The sequence below is a fragment of the Macrosteles quadrilineatus genome, unplaced genomic scaffold (assembly GCF_028750875.1).
Source record: "Macrosteles quadrilineatus isolate MER2022 unplaced genomic scaffold, UCM_ALF_1.0 Scaffold_9__3_contigs__length_116548681, whole genome shotgun sequence".
NCBI lineage: Eukaryota > Metazoa > Arthropoda > Insecta > Hemiptera > Cicadellidae > Macrosteles > Macrosteles quadrilineatus.
Genome location: NW_026542602.1, coordinates 91,172,402 through 91,194,940, shown reverse-complemented (window position 1 = coordinate 91,194,940; position 22,539 = coordinate 91,172,402). Strand labels below are relative to the sequence as shown.

The following is a 22,539-nucleotide window of genomic DNA, read 5'->3' as shown; positions in this document are numbered from 1 at the left end:
CTGTGCGAATCGGCTGCTAATCTCACTACGTTTTCACATCGTAAAAATTGCAGAATTGCTGTTTTATTGTAAAATTATCGGATTTAAAATGCATAAAAACATATTTGGTCGCACAACATTTGTTTAAAGATGATATTTCACATTAAAACTGCAAGAAACTTTGTCTTTTTTAAACTATCTGATCTGAATTGTACACAGTTTTAACTGACTACTGAATTCCCGTACGTAGGACGGGCTAACACCTCGTAATGCATAAATTCTAAATTAATACAGTTATAGATTGTATGGTGTGGTCTTTAATTAATCGTAATAGCTTTTTTTAAGGCAATTAATTTCTAAAAAAAATACCCTTGTTGTTTATTAACGTCATATGCATATGGTCAAATTTTAACAAATAGCACTTTGATTTCTGGTCACTGAATTCACATTACCAGAGCAGCTGTCTCTTTGCTATTCGGAATGCATTTTTCATCGTTCTCTGCACATGTTACAAATCTACTTAATATGAAGCTTGGTTTTCATTTCACAGGAAGATTATTTATATCTGCATTAACTAACTGAACCTATTAATATTGCATAAAAAAAGTAAGTTTATTTTTATATTTATTTAAATAACCAGTATGCTATGGGTATAAGACATTTATGGGTGTGCAAAACATTCATGTTATTAGCTAAATGCACTAATTTAATGGCGAAATACGTTATGCTTGACAAAAAGTACCCTTTAAATATGTTATTTTTATAAGGGGTTACGTATAATAGTTGTGTTTTGCAATTATTAAGTTTAAAAAAATTAGATCATGCATGGAACAGTTTCTCCTTAAATTAGACTTTAACCCATGTTAAAAAATGTATGATTGCTGTTACTATAGTAAAATTTAGGATCATATAAAAATGTAAAGATAAGATGAAGAAAATGTGGGTTAGCTTAAACTTTTGATTAAAATAACGCAACTCATTTATATATTTAATATTTTTCCTAGTATTCAAACATTACAATTATATGATTATATAAACAAAGAGATTATAATGTACTACATAAAGCAATGAACACCAAATTATAATCTATACTATTTTAAACTATGCATTTTTTAGTATTATTAGATTCGTACTTAAAAAAGTTGTTATCAAAGTTAAGCTATATTTCTGCAGATTTGTAAAACTAAAGTAATTTTGGTAACGTTTATACACCTAAATACGAAATTCACCCTTCCACCAGTGGTCTAGAATAGGTAATTTATTTTGTTATTTGCACACTCTCGCACATCCTACATTTACAGATATAAAAAAAATACTCAAACCCATTGAACAGTTACCGAAAACCTAACTAAACACATTGTAAAATGTAGTTTTCATTGATTGTACTGGTCTTTTATTAGCATAAAAAACGTTAATGATGTTTAACACATTTTAATATAACTTTACAAATTAGTTATATTTGACTCGTCATGAAATAAGTTCCCAAATTTGTTTTTACTACTTAATGTGTTTAAATTACACAAAAATTATATTATTTGATAAGGCATACAAATCAATTGTAACAGACAGAAACGGAATAAAACTCCAGTCATTTAAAGTAATTAATTATTATTCCCGTTATTATTAATACTACCATAAGACGGAAGTCATTTTCCAATAATAATCTTGAAGCTTAGTTACTTCACAAAAGAGTTATCTAGCCTATCCTTTAACCACGAGATGACCTCTACATTTCTCTTTAACATCATTACAACCACTGATATATTTACTGATAATAAACATTGTCGGCAAGTAAGCATGATGTGACTTTTTAATTAAAGAAAACATGTTTATATAGTTTAAAAGCGTTACTTTAAACATGAATGGCACAGGTATTTTACCTAAAGTTTTTGTTATGTGGAAAGTAAAAACATGTGCTCACAGCAAACGTACTTAGAACATTGACGTTTAGATGTGTTGTGACCATCTCTATGGTTGTGACTGAACTGGATTATTGAAATTGGATAAACTATGGCATTTCCAACATCAAAAGTCAATAACGTGAAATACTTTATATTTATAGTGTGTTAGTCATCTTCAAAAATAAAAATAAGTAGTTTTTAGCTTAAACTTTATTTTTTTATTATAAATACATTTGAGAATTATTTTAATCCACATAATAGCAATTTTCTGTTGATTACAAATCGGTTAAAATAAACTTAGCCTAAATTTTATTCGTTCAGTTGTCTTTGCAGGCAAAGTTAAAGTTTGAATGTACCTACTACTTTATGCAGCCCCGGAGGACAACAGAAAAGTATTGCAAATTGAGCAAAGCAAAATTTTGAGGAACCACCATGTTTTGCAAACTAATTTTAGTGAACCAAATGCCACTTTGCATAACGGACGCAGACAAAATTCCTTTCAAATGCTATAAACGTTTTGTAAGTCACAAACATTTTAAAATCATATTAAAGGAGTCAAAAAAGTTTAACACCAACCGTATCAAGAAAACCTAGAATTTACTATCACAACATATAAATTGAACTGGAACAGTTCATAGTTCAAAACCTTTTGACAAACATAATCGTGATAAAGATTTATGAGATCTATGTTTTTTAAACAAAAATTAGAATACGGAAAAAGGTACACAAACTAAACCTACTTCTTTTTAAAACATAAGTCATAAAATGCACAAACAACTTTTAGCAAAGCTTGTTTTCATACCACCAGTTTAGCCCTACTCCTTGGAATGAAATTTATCCTTCAAATCGACCCATCTCTATTTTTGGTTCAAACGAGCCTACCTTCCAGAAACACAACACTAGGGTTCTGTTTCTAAAACGTTTTCTTTTAAGTTTAACCCATGTTCTTTGATCATAGCTTGTTAAGTTGGCTGCAATAGCTTTCTCAGTAACATGTCCAACAAAAAGAGCTGTTGACTGTCAGATGTGGCTTTAATGGTTTGCACCCTCTCGTTAAAGGAGCCACATCAATGGCAGTGGTTGATTTTAGTGAAAAGGATACATGTTTTACTATTGAATGAATAATACAACTCTAGGTTTACTTTAAAGCTGTTGTCCAATACCTTTGTGTTGTCCAAAGTTTTCTAAAGTTTTACTACAAAAAGGAGGACACAGTTAGTCTTCAACTGAATAGAAAGACAATTATTCGACACGAGCTACAGTAACCCTAATCTACGGTTAAAAAATCAATTCTAAGTGGTGTAACGAACAGTATTTTCTTTATAATGTGCCATTATTTAGGCCAACAAAATCTCAAAACGAAATTGTTGTATATCATTTACATTCATGAACCAGCCTCCAAGCCAGCTTCACCTGATTTATATATTTTGTACGACCAGTTGTTACCATTATTTAGAAAGCCCACATTTCACTCCACTATCGCAATATTAAATTTAAATTCATTAAACTTTGCAAAATTTTTAATTTGTTAAACTGTAGATGTTATTTATAGTGAAACAACGAATGTAACATCATAATAAACACCACAACTTTTGTTAACAGTAAAATAGGATTAACTGATGCAAAGTTAACTTGACTGTGCAGTGTGCTTGGGTTTAGTAAAGGTTTTTTTTTCTTTAAAACATTTATTTGGTTGGTTGACAAAAATTAAACGTTTTACATCGTACACATATGTTAAAATGACAAAACGAAGAGAAAATACCCCCGCCGCAGCAAACCTGCAGACTAAGCGAATTTCCATTAGCCTGATAGGATTTCACATTAAAATGCCTCCTTAAAAATATCATATTTATTCCCTATTTAAATAGAATTAGTTTAACGAGTACATAGGTTTGCTGCAACAGGGAGGGTAAAAAGGTGTTTTTTTTTATGTTAATAGTTTAGTAAGAAATAAATGTATTTTCCAAATTCGATCAAAATATGTTCATAAACAAGTAAACTACAACAGTTGACTTATTCTCCATAAGAATAACATGGGGATTTTAAATTTACAATTTTTTGGAATTTTCTCTGTAACCATTAGGCGCACAATAACGCTTCAATATACTAAATTATTTGTTTTTTTAAGCTCTACAAAATGGGTTGGAAATAAATTGTAAATTTTTGTGATTTTAGGGTCAAAAATGGGAAAAACCTATTTTTACCCCATAAAACCCCCCATAAACCCCCGTTCCCATAGTCCGATCATGCTGGTTCGCGAACTCGATCGAACAAATGTAGGTTTACACGTTTGAACCAAATTTCATCAAAATCGGATCGTTTTTGCTCGAGTTATCGTGCTGACGGACACATATATATATATATATATATAAATATATATATATATATATATATATGAATTTGAACGGATGGTGTTTTTGGCCTCTAGGGACCTCAAAACGAAAAAATAAATCGGTCCCGGGTCCAGGTCTTACCATGAGTACTACGGTAATAGCTTATTCCCTATATGGGAAATTCGCTAAAACAGTAAAGTTGTTTGGTTTATGGTATTATTACAGATACTTTATATACTATCGTAATTTCGAAATAAAGAGTCAAATTTAATTTTATATTGATTTAGTTAGAATTATGAAAAATCCATTCCATTAGAGTAAGAAGCTACATCGATGTATTTACGAAGATAATGGAGGCTGAGGAGTAGAATGTAATCTCAAGTTGCCTTGGGCAACATTGATCCTTCGATATTAACAATGTATATTGTATACCAAACTCAATCTCTTATAAATAAAATAGAAATAAAATTAAATTCGTTGTATCCCACAGTTGCTGTGACGGGGCTATTTAGTGTTATTAAATCATTGACATTTCGTATCATGACGTTTTAATATATTTTACTTCAAAATATGAGTAAGAAATATGAAATATACTAGAGGTAAAAGACCTTTGTCCTATCTTATCCCACAGTCAACAAGGAAAAGGCCAATATCCACCCAGTAAATCGAAACACTATGTTATTTACCTGTAAGGTAACAACCAAACCATCCATTCAAAATATACCTAACCCATTGTACATAAAAGTGTAGGAATATTTTATCCCTGTAATCACTTCCAAAAGATTTCTTATGTCAAGAGATGCTGTAATAGATTTTATTTGGAGTTTATTAAGGAATCACCTGCTTTGAAAGCTCAAAGACGTACATTTTTACGCTGTCATACCGAAGTTAATATGAAGTATAAGTTTACACATAAACGTACAATTAGTTGATTCTGTATTGTGACAATAATAAAGCAACATAACAATGTTCATTGATAAAGTTGCCACATACGCTTTTGCCTGTTCGTGATAAAAAAATCATCCGTATGTATTACGATACGCGTTCGCTATTTTTCAAAGCTTAACATGGTATCATTAGTACATCACTTAACGTTATTCAGATGTGCACATGGTTTTCTTTGGCTGATGTACAAGAAATAATTAGGTTCTTATAACTCATTGCTTCGAGTAAAATAGCAGCGTTGTCGGTTTAGTATCCGATAAAATTGAACAATTACTTATTCTACACCTTTTACTAGGTTATCAAAGAGTTCATGAATATAAGTCTTTTCTCTAAACCGTGAATTTAGCAGATTGGAAAAAGAAAAGCAAATTAAGAGCTGGTATAGTAGAAAAATATACTTGTCTGATTTTTAAACAGTTAAACCTAAACGCGACCAACGATATCTAAGTTTGTTTCAAAATATGTCATGTTACCTGACCCACACAGAAATGTTGGGTTAATTGTAAAATACATTTTATCATACAGTAATTGAAACCAGCTTTAACATATTTAAGAGCTTATTAAAAGTTTTAAGATATTAACAGTTTCACAATTCTATTGTCAATATGTTTTTCACGAAAAATAAGAATAACAAGAAATAAGGAACAAGAAATACTAGTGAAAGCATTGTGAGGGTTTTTTCGTGAAAAAGTATATTTACTCTTTAAATATACTTTTTATGTACATTGGATATATATCTATCTTCAAATCTTAGGATGCTAGTTCTGAACCAGAATTGTTTTACACATTAGTTTAGGCTAGTACTAGTGGGTTTTCGGCATTATCACATAAATAAAATGTTGATTGGCTGCATTTGAACCCGATACCTCAGCCAAAGAAGCCCCCCTCTACCTCTAGGCTAGCCTACTCCCAACTCTAAAAATATACTAGAATCAATGTGTTTGTTGACAAACTACAGTTAGTCACCTTTTATTCATAATATATTTGAAAATGATTTATTCACAAAGGAAAATTATAGTTCTGACGTTCTGTGAAATATCCGATCCCTGAATGAAAAAACTCAACGATAAGTCAGGAGGACCTTAGAAACTGCCTCACGTGTTATCTTGTAGGTGAATAATAACCTCCCTGGAGCCATGTTTGGAGATTTCATAATCTTAGCTCTGAGAAACTTTCTGAAACATGTGCTTTGGGGTCGTAGACGCTTCTAATGCTACTCTAGGGAGCTTTTGAATTATCGACATTAAATTTGTATAGACTGTGACTGGATAGAATGTGTTTAATTAGGTATTCATCAATTTCTAAGCTATATCCTATTTCTGTATATGGTTCTGAAACAATGCTAAGCTGAAAATGGATATAGTTTAGTTTGAATATATTGCAATACTTACGATTTTAAATTTTTAGTATTTGGACACTCTGTTATGCTGTAGAGTGTAATACATTCCTCAAAACTGGTGATAAAAAGATAAAAAAAAACTATTAACTGCGTGCTGAGAAAGCTATCTATTGGTGACAGCTGGCGGTTAATATATATTTTACAAAAGAAAAATGTTATGAATAAATCTGTATTCGAACTCAACTATAGCTACTGTACAAATGTAATATAATATGATATATTGTTTATAAACATATTTCCATGCTGATCTGTAACTAACATAAGCCATTATTTATATTACCTGTGCTTAAATGCTGTTTCTCTCAGTTTGGAGTGAAACTTTACATTTTTGCCAACGTATTTGGAAACAAACTGGAAAGTGAGAGACTTAAATAGGTTTCTCCGTTAAAAGATTCACCACAATAAAATATGTACCACAATTTAAGAAAATCAATCATTTAGAAACGCTTAAAGCATTAAAGTTCTTCAGTTATTAATATTTCATTCTAGAAAAAAATTCATTTGCTTTTTTATTTTTGTTGTTATTTCAAAAAATTCAAAAACTAATAAATAAATAGGCCTATAGCGACAAAACACTTGCAATGCTGTTTCATCTACAAATTAAACATTGGCGTGATATTACAAGTCTTCTACGGCCCTACAAAGTACTAAGACTCCAAATTTAATTTCGAGGCAAGAAGTTCATGCATAATTCAGGACTCTTATTGTCTCTCTTGTGAAGGATGTGTTGAACGTTCTCAACGACAGTCCTTTTGTCCAGCTGACTTATAACACAGCTGTTATAGTCGTTATTAATTAGACAGAAACAATGTACTTTGACTTGTATAACGCAAAGTCAGTGGTACACAATTAAAACAACCCAACATACTAATTTTATATTGAAAAACAAACATTTAAATAACCGAAATTTAACTTAACTGTTTGTCGATAGAGTGTCAATGCTGTACTTATCGATATATCGATGGCTGTACTATGGAGTAATAACTTTAATTGTAATCAATCAATTAGAGTAAAAAATTATTCCAAAGATTGATTGTTGGTTTTGATAGTATGAATAACTCTTTCTGAAGACAAGAAAAATGCGACCCTCTAAATAAAATTACTTAAGTCACTTAATTTTTGTTCAAACTTAAATTGTATAAACTTAAAATGTATAGTATGTATGATTTTCCATTTGTACTAGTAAAATCTTACAATCCAGCAACGGGGTATTTTAATCGCCTATCAAATTTCATGGGAATATACCAAATCGTAGGAATATATATATATCGTATGGTATATTGTGCTATGTGCAATTCTTTTGAAAATATGAACCTGCTCTTAGTAATCTAGAGAGAATCTTAAAAATAATTTTATTTAGAAAGCAAACATTCCTTCAATCTTTCATTCTAAGCTGACGAAACCAATATATAAAACTTCTCATTTCAAGTGCTTTGCAAACATTCAGCAAAGTAGTTTGCAACAACAAAAAAGAACGAATTTACTTTCTATGTAAGAATTACATTTATAATTACCTCTTTTGTAAATGCGTGTTGATATTTGCGGTCTTTAAATAACTTCAATGGGTCCATGCATTGATAAAAACTAACTTTTAACTTATTTTTGGAAAATTAACTTTTTAATCAATTTAGGAGAATACGGAAACCAAGTTCATATTACGTTAACATAATATTTTAATTATTAATTTTCAACAATATTATTGATCTTTATCTTAATCTAATTTTAAAACCCCAAGATATTTAAAACACTTTCCATTTCGTCAAGATGCCTTACAAGTGGTTCAATACGCCATTAATGAATATAATAAGCGGTTATTAATTGACACTAAACTGTAAAAAGGACTTTATTTGTAAAATTAATAAACATTGACTACGGAATTTATAACAAAAATGTGTATATTGTTACAACATACAACAACCCAACATACTAATTTTATATTGAAAAACAAACATTTAAATAACCGAAATTTAACTTAACTGTTTGTCGATAGAGTGCCAATGCTGTACTTATCGATATATCGATGGCTGTACTATGGAGTAATAACTTTAATTGTAAGCAATCAATTAGAGTAAAAAATTATTCCAAAGATTGATTGTTGGTTTTGATAGTATGAATAACTCTTTCTGAAGACAAGAAAAATGCGACCCTCTAAATAAAATTACTTAAGTCACTTAATTTTTGTTCAAACTTAAATTGTATTAACTTAAAATGTATAGTATGTATGATTTTCCATTTGTACTAGTAAAATCTTACAATCCAGCAACGGGGTATTTTAATCGCCTATCAAATTTCATGGGAATATACGAAATCGTAGGAATATATATATATCGTATGGTATATTGTGCTATGTGCAATTCTTTTGAAAATATGAACCTGCTCTTAGTAATCTAGAGAGAATCTTAAAAATAATTTTATTTAGAAAGCAAACATTCCTTCAATCTTTCATTCTAAGCTGACGAAACCAATATATAAAACTTCTCATTTCAAGTGCTTTGCAAACATTCAGCAAAGTAGTTTGCAACAACAAAAAAGAACGAATTTACTTTCTATGTAAGAATTACATTTATAATTACCTCTTTTGTAAATGCGTGTTGATATTTGCGGTCTTTAAATAACTTCAATGGGTCCATGCATTGATAAAAACTAACTTTTAACTTATTTTTGGAAAATTAACTTTTTAATCAATTTAGGAGAATACGGAAACCAAGTTCATATTACGTTAACATAATATTTTAATTATTAATTTTCAACAATATTATTGATCTTTATCTTAATCTAATTTTAAAACCCCAAGATATTTAAAACACTTTCCATTTCGTCAAGATGCCTTACAAGTGGTTCAATACGCCATTAATGAATATAATAAGCGGTTATTAATTGACACTAAACTGTAAAAAGGACTTTATTTGTAAAATTAATAAACATTGACTACGGAATTTATAACAAAAATGTGTATATTGTTACTGTTAAGGAACTTATAGCATAATTTACTAAATTAATTTATGCATTTTTAGTTTAAAAACTTGTTAATCCTTTCAACATAGGCTAATGTAGACGAGCAACGTATACATGTGGTATGACATGGAAATGGTTTTAGTCTGACATGTAAAAGTAACATGCTTACCTGTAGGATATATGGACTAGTTCTTTCACTAATCCAGTATGTTTAACTCAGTCCTAAATTGAGTTGTTGTGTTTTGAAGCTCTTTTTATTCGGATGTTAAAATTCAAGTTGATGACGACACCTTAAAAACACAGTGAAAGTTTTATCAGTTTATAAATGATGGCACCAACAATAAACCTGAGATACATTATTTCTTAGAAGAAGATCCTTAGAATTTATTGCTATAATTATTTAATTATAGAAGTTTTTACAGTTATTACAAAAATATTGTAAAAAAATACTAGAGGAATCTTTCACTGCTTTCTTTATACTCTAAAGAGAAAGAACAACCACATATCATATATTTAATAGGGACTTTGTTTTAAGATTTATAGTTCTGATTAACATAAATCATGAAATTGAATCTCACTAGTTAACTTTTTTTCTGCAATATTGTCAGAGCGGTCAAATTAACAATAATTAAATTAATGATGTACCGGTAGTTATTTTTTTCACTGACAGTTTACCGATGACTTGTAATTAAATTCTAAGACAGCCATTGTTTTATGATAAAAAAAGCTATGTATTAGGTTTTACAAAAAATCCCAATTTCTCCACCCATGTTATTTTCATGTCCCTACCTACAGAAAAAGACATATAATTGAACTGTTAGCTATAAGGACGTGTTAATAGAACAAGTATATAATATAGTTAATGTTTTATCAATGTCAGTTTAAGTAAATATAATATTTATATTAAGAGGTCAGAGACTTTTGTTTAGGAGCACTAGTGGAACAATTCGAGTTGTTTATTTGTCATGGAGAAAGTAACTTTTGACTTTAGCCAGGTACGTTAAGAGGCCCTTAAAAAGAAATTACCCTTCCTCAGCTTATGCATGATGCAAAAACTTAAGGTAAACTGTGAAACTTCTCTTCTTAACACTCAACCTTTCTTCCGATTGGTTAAATCTTAAATTTGGAATCTGACCACTTGTTTTAAACGAATGTCCTGTTCAATCTGAAAATATGATTTACGTTTTGAAATTATATGATTGATTTGTTTTGTACTATTGTTAGTTGTAAATTAGCTCGTTTGTTTAGGTAACACACTATTACTACAACTGTGTTGTTAACACTAAATGTTTGAATGAATACGATTCGTATTATTTGTAAATATGCAATCATCTCTTAGCCCATCATTTAAACATGCTCTACTGTATCATGCTTTATTTCACAATTATTAATTATGACATATTTGCACAGAGAGTTATGTTGATATAGTCCAATATTTTACATATAGTTTTTAATATGGTATTAACTATGGATTTAAAGATATCTCCTTCTCAGACTTTCCTGGCCTTCTTAGTAATACAAATTACACTACAGTTATTCGTATCTGGTTTCGTCTTATGCAAGAACTTAACAAAAAGGTAATTCTAATTGATCGGGAATACAATATAGACAATATAAAAAACAATCACAAATTTATTTTAACAGAAATGTACATATTCCAGTCATCACAAACAAGTCAAAATTCAGATAATGGTATTGAAATACATACGGTTTATACATTTTTATCTCTTTAACAAAATCTAGTTGGCACCATTTTAAAGTTCAAAATCACCGAAAACAACTCTACACTTTATACATATTAAAACATTACATAAAGAGACATACAGTTTCCAAGTGCATAATTTCAATTAGTAGAGATTTACTTTAAAGTAAAACGGTGGTCAAATGTGTTTAACATGTTAAAACTAAACCCTTCTTTAACACCTGTCCAAGACAGACCAATTGTATATACAATATGTCCTTAAATAATATTTACACGTGAACCTAAACTTAAAATTAAATACTTAAAATCGTATTAATTGGTGATGTTTTTGAAAGCTGCTATAGACACAGTGTAGTTTGGTGTTATTAGTGGTCTTTTATGTTTAATACAATTTATAAATGAAACTTAACAGGGGATAAATTAAGGTTAACCTACACAACTAATTAGGCTTTGTTTAGAAATGGTTTTAGGTCGTGAACCGTTGTATAAACTTTTTAAATAATGATAAAATAATCGGATAAAATGTAGCTAGATAATAAATAAAATTGTTCACTTTCGATTGCCATTGTAAAATATTAACAAAGCCCATGTTTTGTAATATTGGGTAAAATATAGTTTAAAACTAAAATCAATGTATTCTTGCTATAACAAAATTATTTTCATATGGAGTTAACTTTGTCAGATTACTGCGAATAAATTATTTAAATTTATTTAAAATTTATTCAAAAATTGTGTTTAAAAAACAATCTAATTACGAAACTAATACTGGCTCTAAATTAAATTCCGCCTATTTAACAAATAAAAAAGTACAAAACGCATCGGTACAAAAGGTTCCGCACTAGGCAGAGTCTACTTATTCGTCCGCACTAGAACGGCGTCGTCGCTTGGAGCTGCTTGCGACCTCTATACACAGCACGGCGAACCTGTGACTACACGATAGCGACTCCTGGCCTAGCAGTCTCTCTGATAGCAGCGATGTCGCTAGTCCAGACTTGCCTTGGTCGTCGGTCTCCCAAACACCACAGGACGACTCCGGTACTCTCTCGCCGGAGGGGCGCGACCCGTGCCAGAAGTACTTCTGGGGCCTAGAAAAGTCAAAGGGTTAGAGGGCTTAAATGATAAAGGGTGATGTACAAGGGTGAACTCGTTAAACAACGTAAATGAAATATTTGCTAGACTATAAATGAATTAACTTGTATCTTTTTTTGTGTTAAAGTGGATAAGTAAGGGGTATGGTTTTATGATAAAGGCAGATGGGTTTGAAGGAAATGTTGAGCCAACGTTTCAATGTTCAGATATGGATTCAGGTCACATCATTACACATTTGATCAACGGTCATAGTCCTAGTTAATAGTAAATTGTCTAATTAAGTCTATCCTTCTTCGTGAACTCGTAACTAACAACCATCATACATACGAGACTATTAGTGATTATTGTAGTACATTGTAGAGGTATTTATGGAATTGGTTCTGTCCACTTTGAACTACAAATGCAATTTAGTTATGAAAAGGCAGCATAGTTATGTGATTTAGACTTGTATTTGGTTCTAAAAAAAAACTTAGTTTGTAAATTATGTTTGTTAATTGAAGTGTATGTCTAAATATAATGAGACGCAATCGACTGCAATATGTTTATAATTGTAAACCTTTATAAATTTAGCTGTTAGAAAAACGTGTAGTATTCGTTAAGAAGCTAAATGCTACTGAATAATGTGGCCAGAGGTTTTACTCTAAACCTAAAAACTATGATGTATAGTTTTAAAGAAAAAATCCACAAATATAGCCTAAAATTTAAAAATATGTCCTCACTCTGTGAAAATACGAATTCATTAATTTTTTAACCATACAAAAGTTACTTACCAGTTTATATCCGTAATAATATTTTTGCCATTGAAGGCGTATATTCTAGGAGGCTGGGGAAAGTATCCGCCATCTCCTGAGAAAATCTCCTTCCACGAGTCGAAAAGAACATCTCCCTAAACACACAAATGATAGTATTTTTTATAACAATCGTAACAATGGTGTATGGAAAATAAAATTACTATGCACATTGTTGTTTGGTTAAATAAGAGCTTTAATTTAAGCTTGTTGTATTACGTGGTGTGGAGGTGACCATTTAAGTTCACTTAGTTGCATTTCTCCAGTAAAGAAATACAAATTTGAACAATCTATTATGGGTGACACAGCATACAGTGGAGACCTACCTTGATGTTGACGACTGGCAGGCCCCTGTCGGAGGCACGTACTATAGACTCCAGGTCCTGCACCCTGGACGTCAGGAACGCCCTGAAGGTTCCGCCCAACCCCGCCCTCCGCGCCTGTCTGTAACAGGCGTAGTCTGCGCCTCGCTGTCCGCCCAAGGCGCCGGACCAGGGCTCGTTGAGGGCAGCTAGACGCAGCTGAACAAAAATAAACCACAAGGTCAATGAAATACTGGAAGTTTTAATCAAAGCTAATTCAATTCATCTAGACATTAGTCAGAGAAGAGTGGAATACTGTTTAAATGTTACAACGAAAGTTGAATCATCTTCAATGTAATCAATATAATCTTCTCCAGAGCCCACGGGAACGACTTGAATGGAAAATAAATAAATGAATAATCCACACAACGTACTGTTTCTATGAACGTGTTCCTATAAAAAAAAGCAAAGGTTAATGCTTCAATGTCGCAAATACAAACCTAGCTACTTCATATGTATTTGATGATTCAGATAAACCAATTTAAAACTCCTTGAATATATTTGTAAATGGGTTTTAAAGCCAAAATTAGTTTATGGAATATTTGGTTTACTTATTTTTTATATTTTTTCTACTTACCACTCTAGGCTCGGGCTTGGCAGCACAAAACAAAAAAATCTTGCAAGAATTGTTTACTATTTTAATGTTACAAGTTATGTTGCAAACCATGTTGTTATGTTTGGAACGTTTCAAAGCTTTCGTGCAGAAATTACTGAGTATTTTCTTATATTCATTAGTGTTATTAGCTACATAAATATTACAATTTATTGTGAACAAGAAAACTTTAAAGAATAAATTCCTATGCATATCCATCACGAATTGAGAACAATTAACTTTTCATCCAGGTAGAAATTTTACTTTACAAAACCAAACGTAAGAAATAGTTTAGATACATGGAATTAATAGATTAGAAGAAATACGGTGAGCGAAATGAAACTAAAATCAGAAGGATCATTTTTTACAGTTTTTCAACACTTTGTAGAGGCATGTTACTCACCACACTGATGTCAGGGCTGTCCATAGGCAGGTTGTGGTATACGAGGTTGGACGCCTCGGGGGGAGGTCTGGGATGTTCCACGGGGACGGAGGGTGGAGGCGCAACGTCAGCCTCCTGACTGATGGGCACCAGCTGTCCAAGCTGTGGAGGAAGTAAAATAAATAATAAAACACCCAGGAATTTACCTCGGAGCACGTGTCGCTGGTGCCATACACCTCAATTCATGTAAAATCATGGGCTTTCGGATACTGAAGTAGACCTATTTGGAACCTGCTGTTTAAATGTACTAAATTCAAACAAAAATTATATTTTTGTTTTAAATGAGCTATTTAAAGAGTATGCGACAGTCTAAATGTCAGATAATTCCATCCATCAGATTGTCTCTATTATTGATATTACACTTAAATACTAACAATAGTATATTTCACTACTAGTCACGAAAGTGACCCATTTCGGGGTGAAATAGTGTTTTTCATGCGAGTCAAAGACAATCCCCGAAATGGGAGTTTCGTGACGAATATTGAACGATACTTTTTATCCCGATAAAACAAAACTATTTCATCAAACCGAAAAAATATCCGATATTTCATAATCTATTAGTTTTTATAATCTTAACAAAATACGGGTGTACAAATTATAATGTTAGCGTTACAATTATTAATATTACAAATAATCAGTGCTCTCTACTCTATGTTCTGTCAGATTTAATTGTGTTTCTTAACTATTTAAACTAGTCTAAATTTGATATTAATGCAAGTTATAAACTCTGTTAATAAAAATTGTATTTAAATAAATCAATATTCTGTTGTGTATTTTTAATTAAAACACAATGGTGTTCGCTCCTTTTAAGTTAACCGGGAACTTCAGTCGCAACTTTGTTGATGTTAGAAAAAGTACTGTTTGTGTAGTGAAAGTAATGTTAAGTCAGGAAAAGTCAACTGATCACTATTTGTTTTTGTTGTATGGAAGTTAACGATATTTGAAGATCTCAGCTGTACAAAAATTGGCTATTTTCGAACACAGAGTGATGAAAAAGACATTTTTGGCACACGTAAAGCACAAAAACCACTGTAACGTCAAATTGAGTGTTTTTTTTTTTCTGTTCAAAGTCATACGAGTATATTACAGTATTTGGTTAAAAGGTGTCTTGGTTCAAGTGGATAGTATAAACCACCAATATTCCTCAGTTTTATAATGTATAAGTACTAAGTAGCTAGGTTACGTACAAACTAAGATATTGTAAATGTCATTGTAATATTACAATACGTAAGAGGTAAACATACAGGGAATATAACAAGGTTAGAATTTTTTGAAATTATTTGTGTATGAAAAAGATACGTACCAGAAGATACTGCCAGCCGTTATTGACTCTCACAAGGAGAGTTTCTTCATCTATAACATATGCTAGCGTTCCCACTGGTGACATTAGTGATGTCTGAAAATACAAAGGCATAAGATAAAGTTAGGAATATTAGCAATCCTCGTCAAAATAATAGAATAACAAATATCATATTGGTTAACTTAATTCATATTATGAATAATTTGGAATGTAAAATTATGTCAAGTATGTAATACAGCATACATTCAAAATGTTTTGTTTTCTCCTCAAAATATTTGTTTGCAAGTTTGTTTCTCAGTAAATACAATACCGTGGCCATGTCCTGTAATGTTTTGAAGGTGACTGCTCCAGGCACTATCCTTACAGTTTCGTCCTTTCCTGCCTCTGTCGTTTTGTACGAACCTGTTTAAAAATATTATGATATAAGGTTGTTGAATTAACAAAATATAAGTTATTTATAAATACTTGTTGTTTGGAAAATAGACAAAACATTTGTGATCTGACACCTGGTTATACTGATATTTTTACTAAAGCTATAATTCGTTATTGTTTTTAAAATTATATAACATAGAAAAATGTACATACATTTAACACAAATGTTTAGACCTACTAAAGAAAGGCTGTCATTTCAAGCTACCAAAAAATATAAAGGAACTTAAATGCGTTTTAGGAGTCTAGGATGATGTTAAGCCGACATATGTTCCAGAGGAGCGGTTTATATCAGCATGTCATGATATATTGAATATAATGATGACAGTTATAATTTTGATCTATTGGTCTGCATATAATAGCAACACATTTGTAACTCACTTTCAAACTTTTCTCTCGCGCCGTGGAGATTGTTAAGAGCCTTGAGTTCGTCTAAACTTCCACGGTGTCCTTGCAGCGTGTGAAATGTTAAATGTTATGGTTTATTCTGCAGATTTGTATGTGGTGTTAAGATTGATTATAAAGTTGTATGTGTTTAATACTATTACCTGTTCGATGATATTGAAAGATAACTTAAAATACTCTGAATAGTTTTCGTAATTAAGGTAGATTAAATAATTTATGTACCCATATCATAACATGAAACATAAATTTTGAAGTAAGTTTTAGACTGAAATGATAGCGAACATTGAAAGCTAAACAAAAATAAACAATAAACCAATAAACCCATTCTTTTACGCATGAAGATAAACCCATTCTTTTGTTAACTACAACATATTTTTCATTCCACACGTCTCTTTTACACCATTTTTGTTAAATAAATTGTAAATTTATCCCAAACATATTTATTGACACAAAGTAATCCAAGGTACATTTCAACAGCCTACCTTGTCTGGGATGATGGACCGCTTCCCCGTACACATGTCTGCCTGCAGGTGGACCCGGGGGTCCAGGCTCCCCCTTCGTGCCAATCCCCGGCATTCCAGGAGGTCCCTGGGTAAATAAGTGGTGTAAGTAAACGATATATGAACACGCTATCTCCAGGGTATATCTTACAATAAAACCAAAATCCAGAAGTATAGATCATATTTAATTAGTTTTTTGTATTTTCCTCATTTAATCCAAAGTGTTAGCTAATCGAGGAATATAATGATAGGCAACTTGTCAGCAGACATAAATATGTGAATAACAAGAAGTTAAAGAGGATCACAGTTAGTTGTGTGAAGCAATGATTTCATTAGAAAGCTTCAGTAACCAAAAGTTATCTACATCATTGAAAAATGAATGGCCAAGTAAAAAATATATAACACAGCGCAACAATAAATTATGGATTTTATACAAAAATGTTATTCATTAAAACATAAGAACCGGTTCGATAACAGTCTGGTTAAAGTAATCGCCGGAGAAAACATAAAGAGAACTAACAGAAAGTGAACAAATTTCATGGACAGTAAATGAGAAACGAATGGAAAACAAGGAATTCGCTTTGCATGCAAACTCAATTTCTAGTAGTAGGTAGTAAATACGTAAAAGGAAACATACTTGATCAAACTATGTTTATACCTCTACATACTCTAAAACGAAAACGTATTGTGGCATTATCATTGACACTACGTTTCTAGCTTTCCACAGGTAAAATCTCCAGAACACTTATGCGACCATCTTAAAGGTTTTATATTCTGCTTTTAAAATAAAATGATGTAGCTGCTCTTTTAAGTTACTCACAGGGGGGCCTGGTGGCCCGGGCGGGCCTGGTAGAGGGAGGTATTGCGTGTTTGCCCCAGGGGCCGGCATTCCAGGAGGGCCTGGGGGTCCTGCTTTCCCATCCATGCCAGGGTCTCCTTTCTCACCTTTTATCTGAAATTGAGTTCGATAAAGTCTACTCGTATACAGATTGAGAGCATTGTGTTTTTTTAAGTTAGTAAGACAAATTACGTAATTTTATTGAAAATTATTGTTTGTAATAGTTGGTACACGTATGCCTCTAGCTAGGGGAATACTTAACTGAGTTGATACCTAAGGAGTCTTTCACGATAGAAAAGAATTAAGCAAATTTTATGACTTTTGATTTCCACAACAATGTGTACTTAATTACTTAAGTACTTAATTGGTTCAAATTATTAAAATTGGTTTAACAGATATGTGATGAAAAAAAAATAAATTTCAATACGGACCAAGAAAGTGACCATCGAATTATACAAAAAAAGAAGAAACATCTTAAAACAATACAGTAATAAGAAATTCATTGTAGCATGGGCCCAATTTTGATCAGATTTAAGAAATGATTCTGAATATGACTTAATTTATCACGTAAAAAAACGTATACAGTGACTTGGTTCAGTTGACAGTTTACTTTTAGATGTGTAAACTAAATATCATTTTTATCACTTATAATACTTTTGTATATTTTATGAAAAATGATTTTAGACTACATCATACTTACCACGTCTAAAACTTGTCCAGGTTCACCTTTATCTCCTTTAGGGCCTATCATTCTTTCTCCTGGCAATCCTGGTCGACCAGGGAGCCCCTGTGAAATATATGTAATGCAATTCAATTAGACTCATAAAAAGGCGGTATCTCCATAAAAATATTTGGCCCATAAAGCTTTTATGCCTAAAACATATTTAAGTAATAATTAACAGCTTTACGGTAATAAAATACAGAGTGTTACATTGCAATGTATATTTTCTTAAAAATACATTTCTGCTTGACTTGGGGTGTGTGCAAGCTACAAGTTTGAATAAATTTAGCTAAAAAACAGGCACAAAATAAAATGTATAGACTCCAAAAATACGTACATCACTCTTCTGGAGTCCAATCGATGCATGAAAACATACATTGGCATCATGTTATTAAAGAAACATATTGACAGTATATTTAATTAAAAATATGGAAACTATTTATAACAATTGTTGATAGTAGATTAAAGATCGTCTCCCTTCCTATGGAAAAGGCATCTCTGGAGAGGACATGCACTGAATACAAAAACAGATATTCCTGCTATTCGTTTCAGTATTGACTCGAAAGATTTGTGATTCCATCAAGAGCTGTCATGTAATAGGAATAACTAAAGTCAACTAATGTTTGTAGGAAGATAACGTGCTGCATGTTGCGCACTGCTCTTGTTCTGTCTCTATGAACCTAACCATTTCAAATATAGGGAGCGAACTGTGAGGGGACCAACCTATTGTAGAAAGAAAGCACTGTTCCCCGAGGTTATGGGTTCAAATCCCGCTGATTGTCAACAACAAATTAATTTCAAAGTGATATAGCGACTGTTACTTAGGAAAAGCTTAAATTAATGGGATTATGGGCTAAAGCCTAGCGTAAAGATATTAATATGAGGTAGAAACCATGTATTTTTGTTATATATTTGACTTCAAACTGTCGAACATATTGAACGCTAAACAGCGTATACACTTACCGTAAACCCAGGAATACCCATCTCCCCAATAGGACCTGGTTTTCCCGAAGGACCCATCGGCCCCGGAGGTCCTGGTTTCCCTCTTCTTCCCCTTTTGCCTCTTTCCCCTTTTTCTCCCTTGACTGTGATCAACTCTCCCTCCTCTCCTGACATTGCTGTACCTGGAGGTCCTCGCTCCCCTTTCTCTCCCTTGGATCCCACTGGTCCAAGAGGACCTATGAGTCCTTGAGATCCTGGTTCACCTTTCTCACCTGCTGGACCCTAAGAGGAAGAAATACTGTTATAAAAGTAAGTCTACTTGAGATATTATGTATCTTTCATAAAGGGCATTCTTGTAATATTTCGTCAATCCCCCCAAAGTTAACAAACCTGAACAATTATTTATAATAATTTCCATTACGATGCCATTATCAAAATGGAAACTATTAGATTGTTTTTAAAGTAAAAGTTTTTTGTGTTAATTACTTTATTATTTTTAGTTATGAAAGAAAATATATTTTTACGGTATGGTTATGAATATAAATACACCATAAAACTAGAAATTAGAGACTTTATGATTGAAGGAGTTCCATTACCTATTGTAAAAACATGCAAACGTAAACATTTTGTATTTAATTTTACTAATAATTTTAATCTAATATAATCCATCACATATAATCCAACACATAATTTTACCTTAATTAATTTAAAATTAAGTGTCTGGAAAATTAAACACACTATACTATATCTAATTCACTCTTAAATAAAAATACAGAATCATTTACTATGTATAACGTCAACTATTTCAACCAAGAAAATTTAATTTACTATGTATCTAAACATTTTACATCAAATGTTTTGATGTTCAGTGACCGTATTTATAAGTTTTCAAACAAACTCTAGCTTGGAAACACAAAAGGAGACTTTGAATACAGAAAACAGAGTGAGCCGAACACATATGCTGAGAGTGAATGAAGTCTAGAAGATTGGCAGACTGCAATGTGCAGCTCTGTGATGTGAAACACTTTGATGCAATACCAAGAGATATCACATCTTTGTCAGCTCCATTTCTTACTTATCTCACAGTTATTTCGACTTAAATAATATCAACCAAATACAATTTCACGGAAGGATTTTTGCGAGTTTTTCTATATATCAATACATTTTCAGTTTCACTTATCTCTTGTGAAAGGGTGGATGTAATAGAACCATTCACGCTCTTTCATCTCAAATAAGAATCTTCTTATGTAAGATTTAGTAAGAGTGTTAACTTTTGTAAAAGATTTGCAGATTTCTGTTACAAAAATCGTGGTAAAGTGTTAAATGAGAAATAAATGATTACGTTTTAAATTTAATAATATTACTCCTTGCTATTTCAAATGAAAACGCTGACCTAGTTAGAATCTAATGCTTGACCAAATTGTGTACAAACCATAAAACCATAAGATATAACCAGTAAGCTTAATTTGTATAATCGAAATACATTTATTACAAAAAAATACATTTATTAACTATTCACTTAATTTCATTGAAGATTGATTTGTAAAACAAAAATTAAATCGCATATAAAGTTAATCGTGAGGGATTGAAAATATCTATTTAACAAACTTTTTACAACATTTTTAGTAACACAGAAAATAGAAAATGCTGTTACGTACCGGAGATCCAACAGATCCAGGTATTCCAGATGGACCACTCGGGCCCAGCTCTCCTCTGTCTCCCTTATCACCAGATTCACCCTTCTCTCCTTTTGGTCCTGTCTCCCCTTTCATACCGAATTCTTAAACAGTTACAGAAACACTTAATTAAAATAATGCATTGTTTCGTAGTTCATTTTTTGCTATCTATTTTCTTTATTATTATTTGATCATTGTTATAGATACAAATAGCAGCAGTAAAACAAGGAAAACAGTATGTTTGAATTTCATGATGATTTATGTACATGTATGTATAAGCTGTTTACAATTGATATATTCTAGTCTTTATAATATCCATTGTAATAACTTTACCAATTACATACGATTTTAATACATTTAATAGTCCTACTAATTTGCAATGATAATATTTCCTTGGTTAGTACCTGCAGCAGATCCCAGGCCAGATCCTGTCAGTTCCAGATCAAATCCTGCAGGAACAACTCCTGGCGGACCGGGGGGACCTGGGGCTCCTGGGGACCCTGAATCACCTGAAAGAAAAATCAAATCAAAATAAATCTTATATTCTGCCATGAAACATAGTAGCATGAATGGATCTATTCTCAGAATATTTACTGCACATTATTTTGCACATCAAATTAATAATGGTAAAATTTATTTTACTAGGTTTCATACATCACTAAGGCAAATATGTATAACTAAGTACGTCAGAAACAAAACAGATCACATAAAAAAACAAAAACATTGAAGATATTGTGAAATTGTTTTTGCTATACAGACATTCATATGCTATCCACAAAACAAAAAAATGCAATGGTTAAGTGGTGTAATGCTATTCAATACATATAGCATCAGTCACCAAAACCTTTGCTGAGCTTACTGATAAGGATGATGGCAGACCAAAAAGAACATTTATTTGTCTTTGAAATTAAACCAATTAACATATACATTCTTAATGATTTTAAATTTCAAAATATTAAATCACAAAATAATGATGAGTTTTTTTTTAAACTACACAAATTTAGAAATTGTAACTTTAACATTTATCTTACCTTTTTCTCCTTTGCTGGCAGGACGACCATTTTCGCCAGGCATCCCTTGCCTCCCCTCTGTACCCGGAGTGCCTGGTTCTCCCTTGAAGCCCTGTACTCCTGTAGGTCCCTGATGTCCCTGTTATAACACATCAACAATAAAATACCAGTTCTACTCCCAGGCTGTTTGCCCTGTAAGTTAAAAATAAATTTTGTACATTTAATACAGAT

General features: G+C 31.6%; 1 protein-coding gene across 7 annotated transcripts in view; it reads right to left on the bottom strand.

Moving 5' to 3' along the window:
* Positions 1–11,207: 11,207 nt before the first annotated feature.
* LOC129003884 (collagen alpha-1(XVIII) chain-like) overlaps positions 11,208–22,539 on the bottom strand; it is a 427,462-nt gene continuing 416,130 nt past the window's right edge. For 5 of the 7 annotated variants that reach the window (XM_054432216.1, XM_054432219.1, XM_054432218.1 and 2 more), the window contains 15 exons: positions 22,330–22,447; positions 21,703–21,807; positions 21,281–21,402; positions 19,644–19,904; positions 18,660–18,746; positions 17,942–18,073; positions 17,104–17,209; positions 16,598–16,666; positions 16,098–16,189; positions 15,791–15,883; positions 14,449–14,589; positions 14,031–14,045; positions 13,418–13,612; positions 13,074–13,189; positions 11,208–12,299 (listed from right to left, as the gene is read on the bottom strand). In XM_054432216.1, coding sequence (XP_054288191.1) covers positions 12,068–12,299; positions 13,074–13,189; positions 13,418–13,612; positions 14,031–14,045; positions 14,449–14,589; positions 15,791–15,883; positions 16,098–16,189; positions 16,598–16,666; positions 17,104–17,209; positions 17,942–18,073; positions 18,660–18,746; positions 19,644–19,904; positions 21,281–21,402; positions 21,703–21,807; positions 22,330–22,447 — 1,884 coding nt within the window. In that variant the 3' untranslated portion in view covers positions 11,208–12,067. The remainder of the gene's footprint in view (positions 12,300–13,073; positions 13,190–13,417; positions 13,613–14,030; positions 14,046–14,448; positions 14,590–15,790; positions 15,884–16,097; positions 16,190–16,597; positions 16,667–17,103; positions 17,210–17,941; positions 18,074–18,659; positions 18,747–19,643; positions 19,905–21,280; positions 21,403–21,702; positions 21,808–22,329; positions 22,448–22,539) is intronic. The other 2 variants (XM_054432217.1, XM_054432220.1) reach the window with 2 other exon arrangements.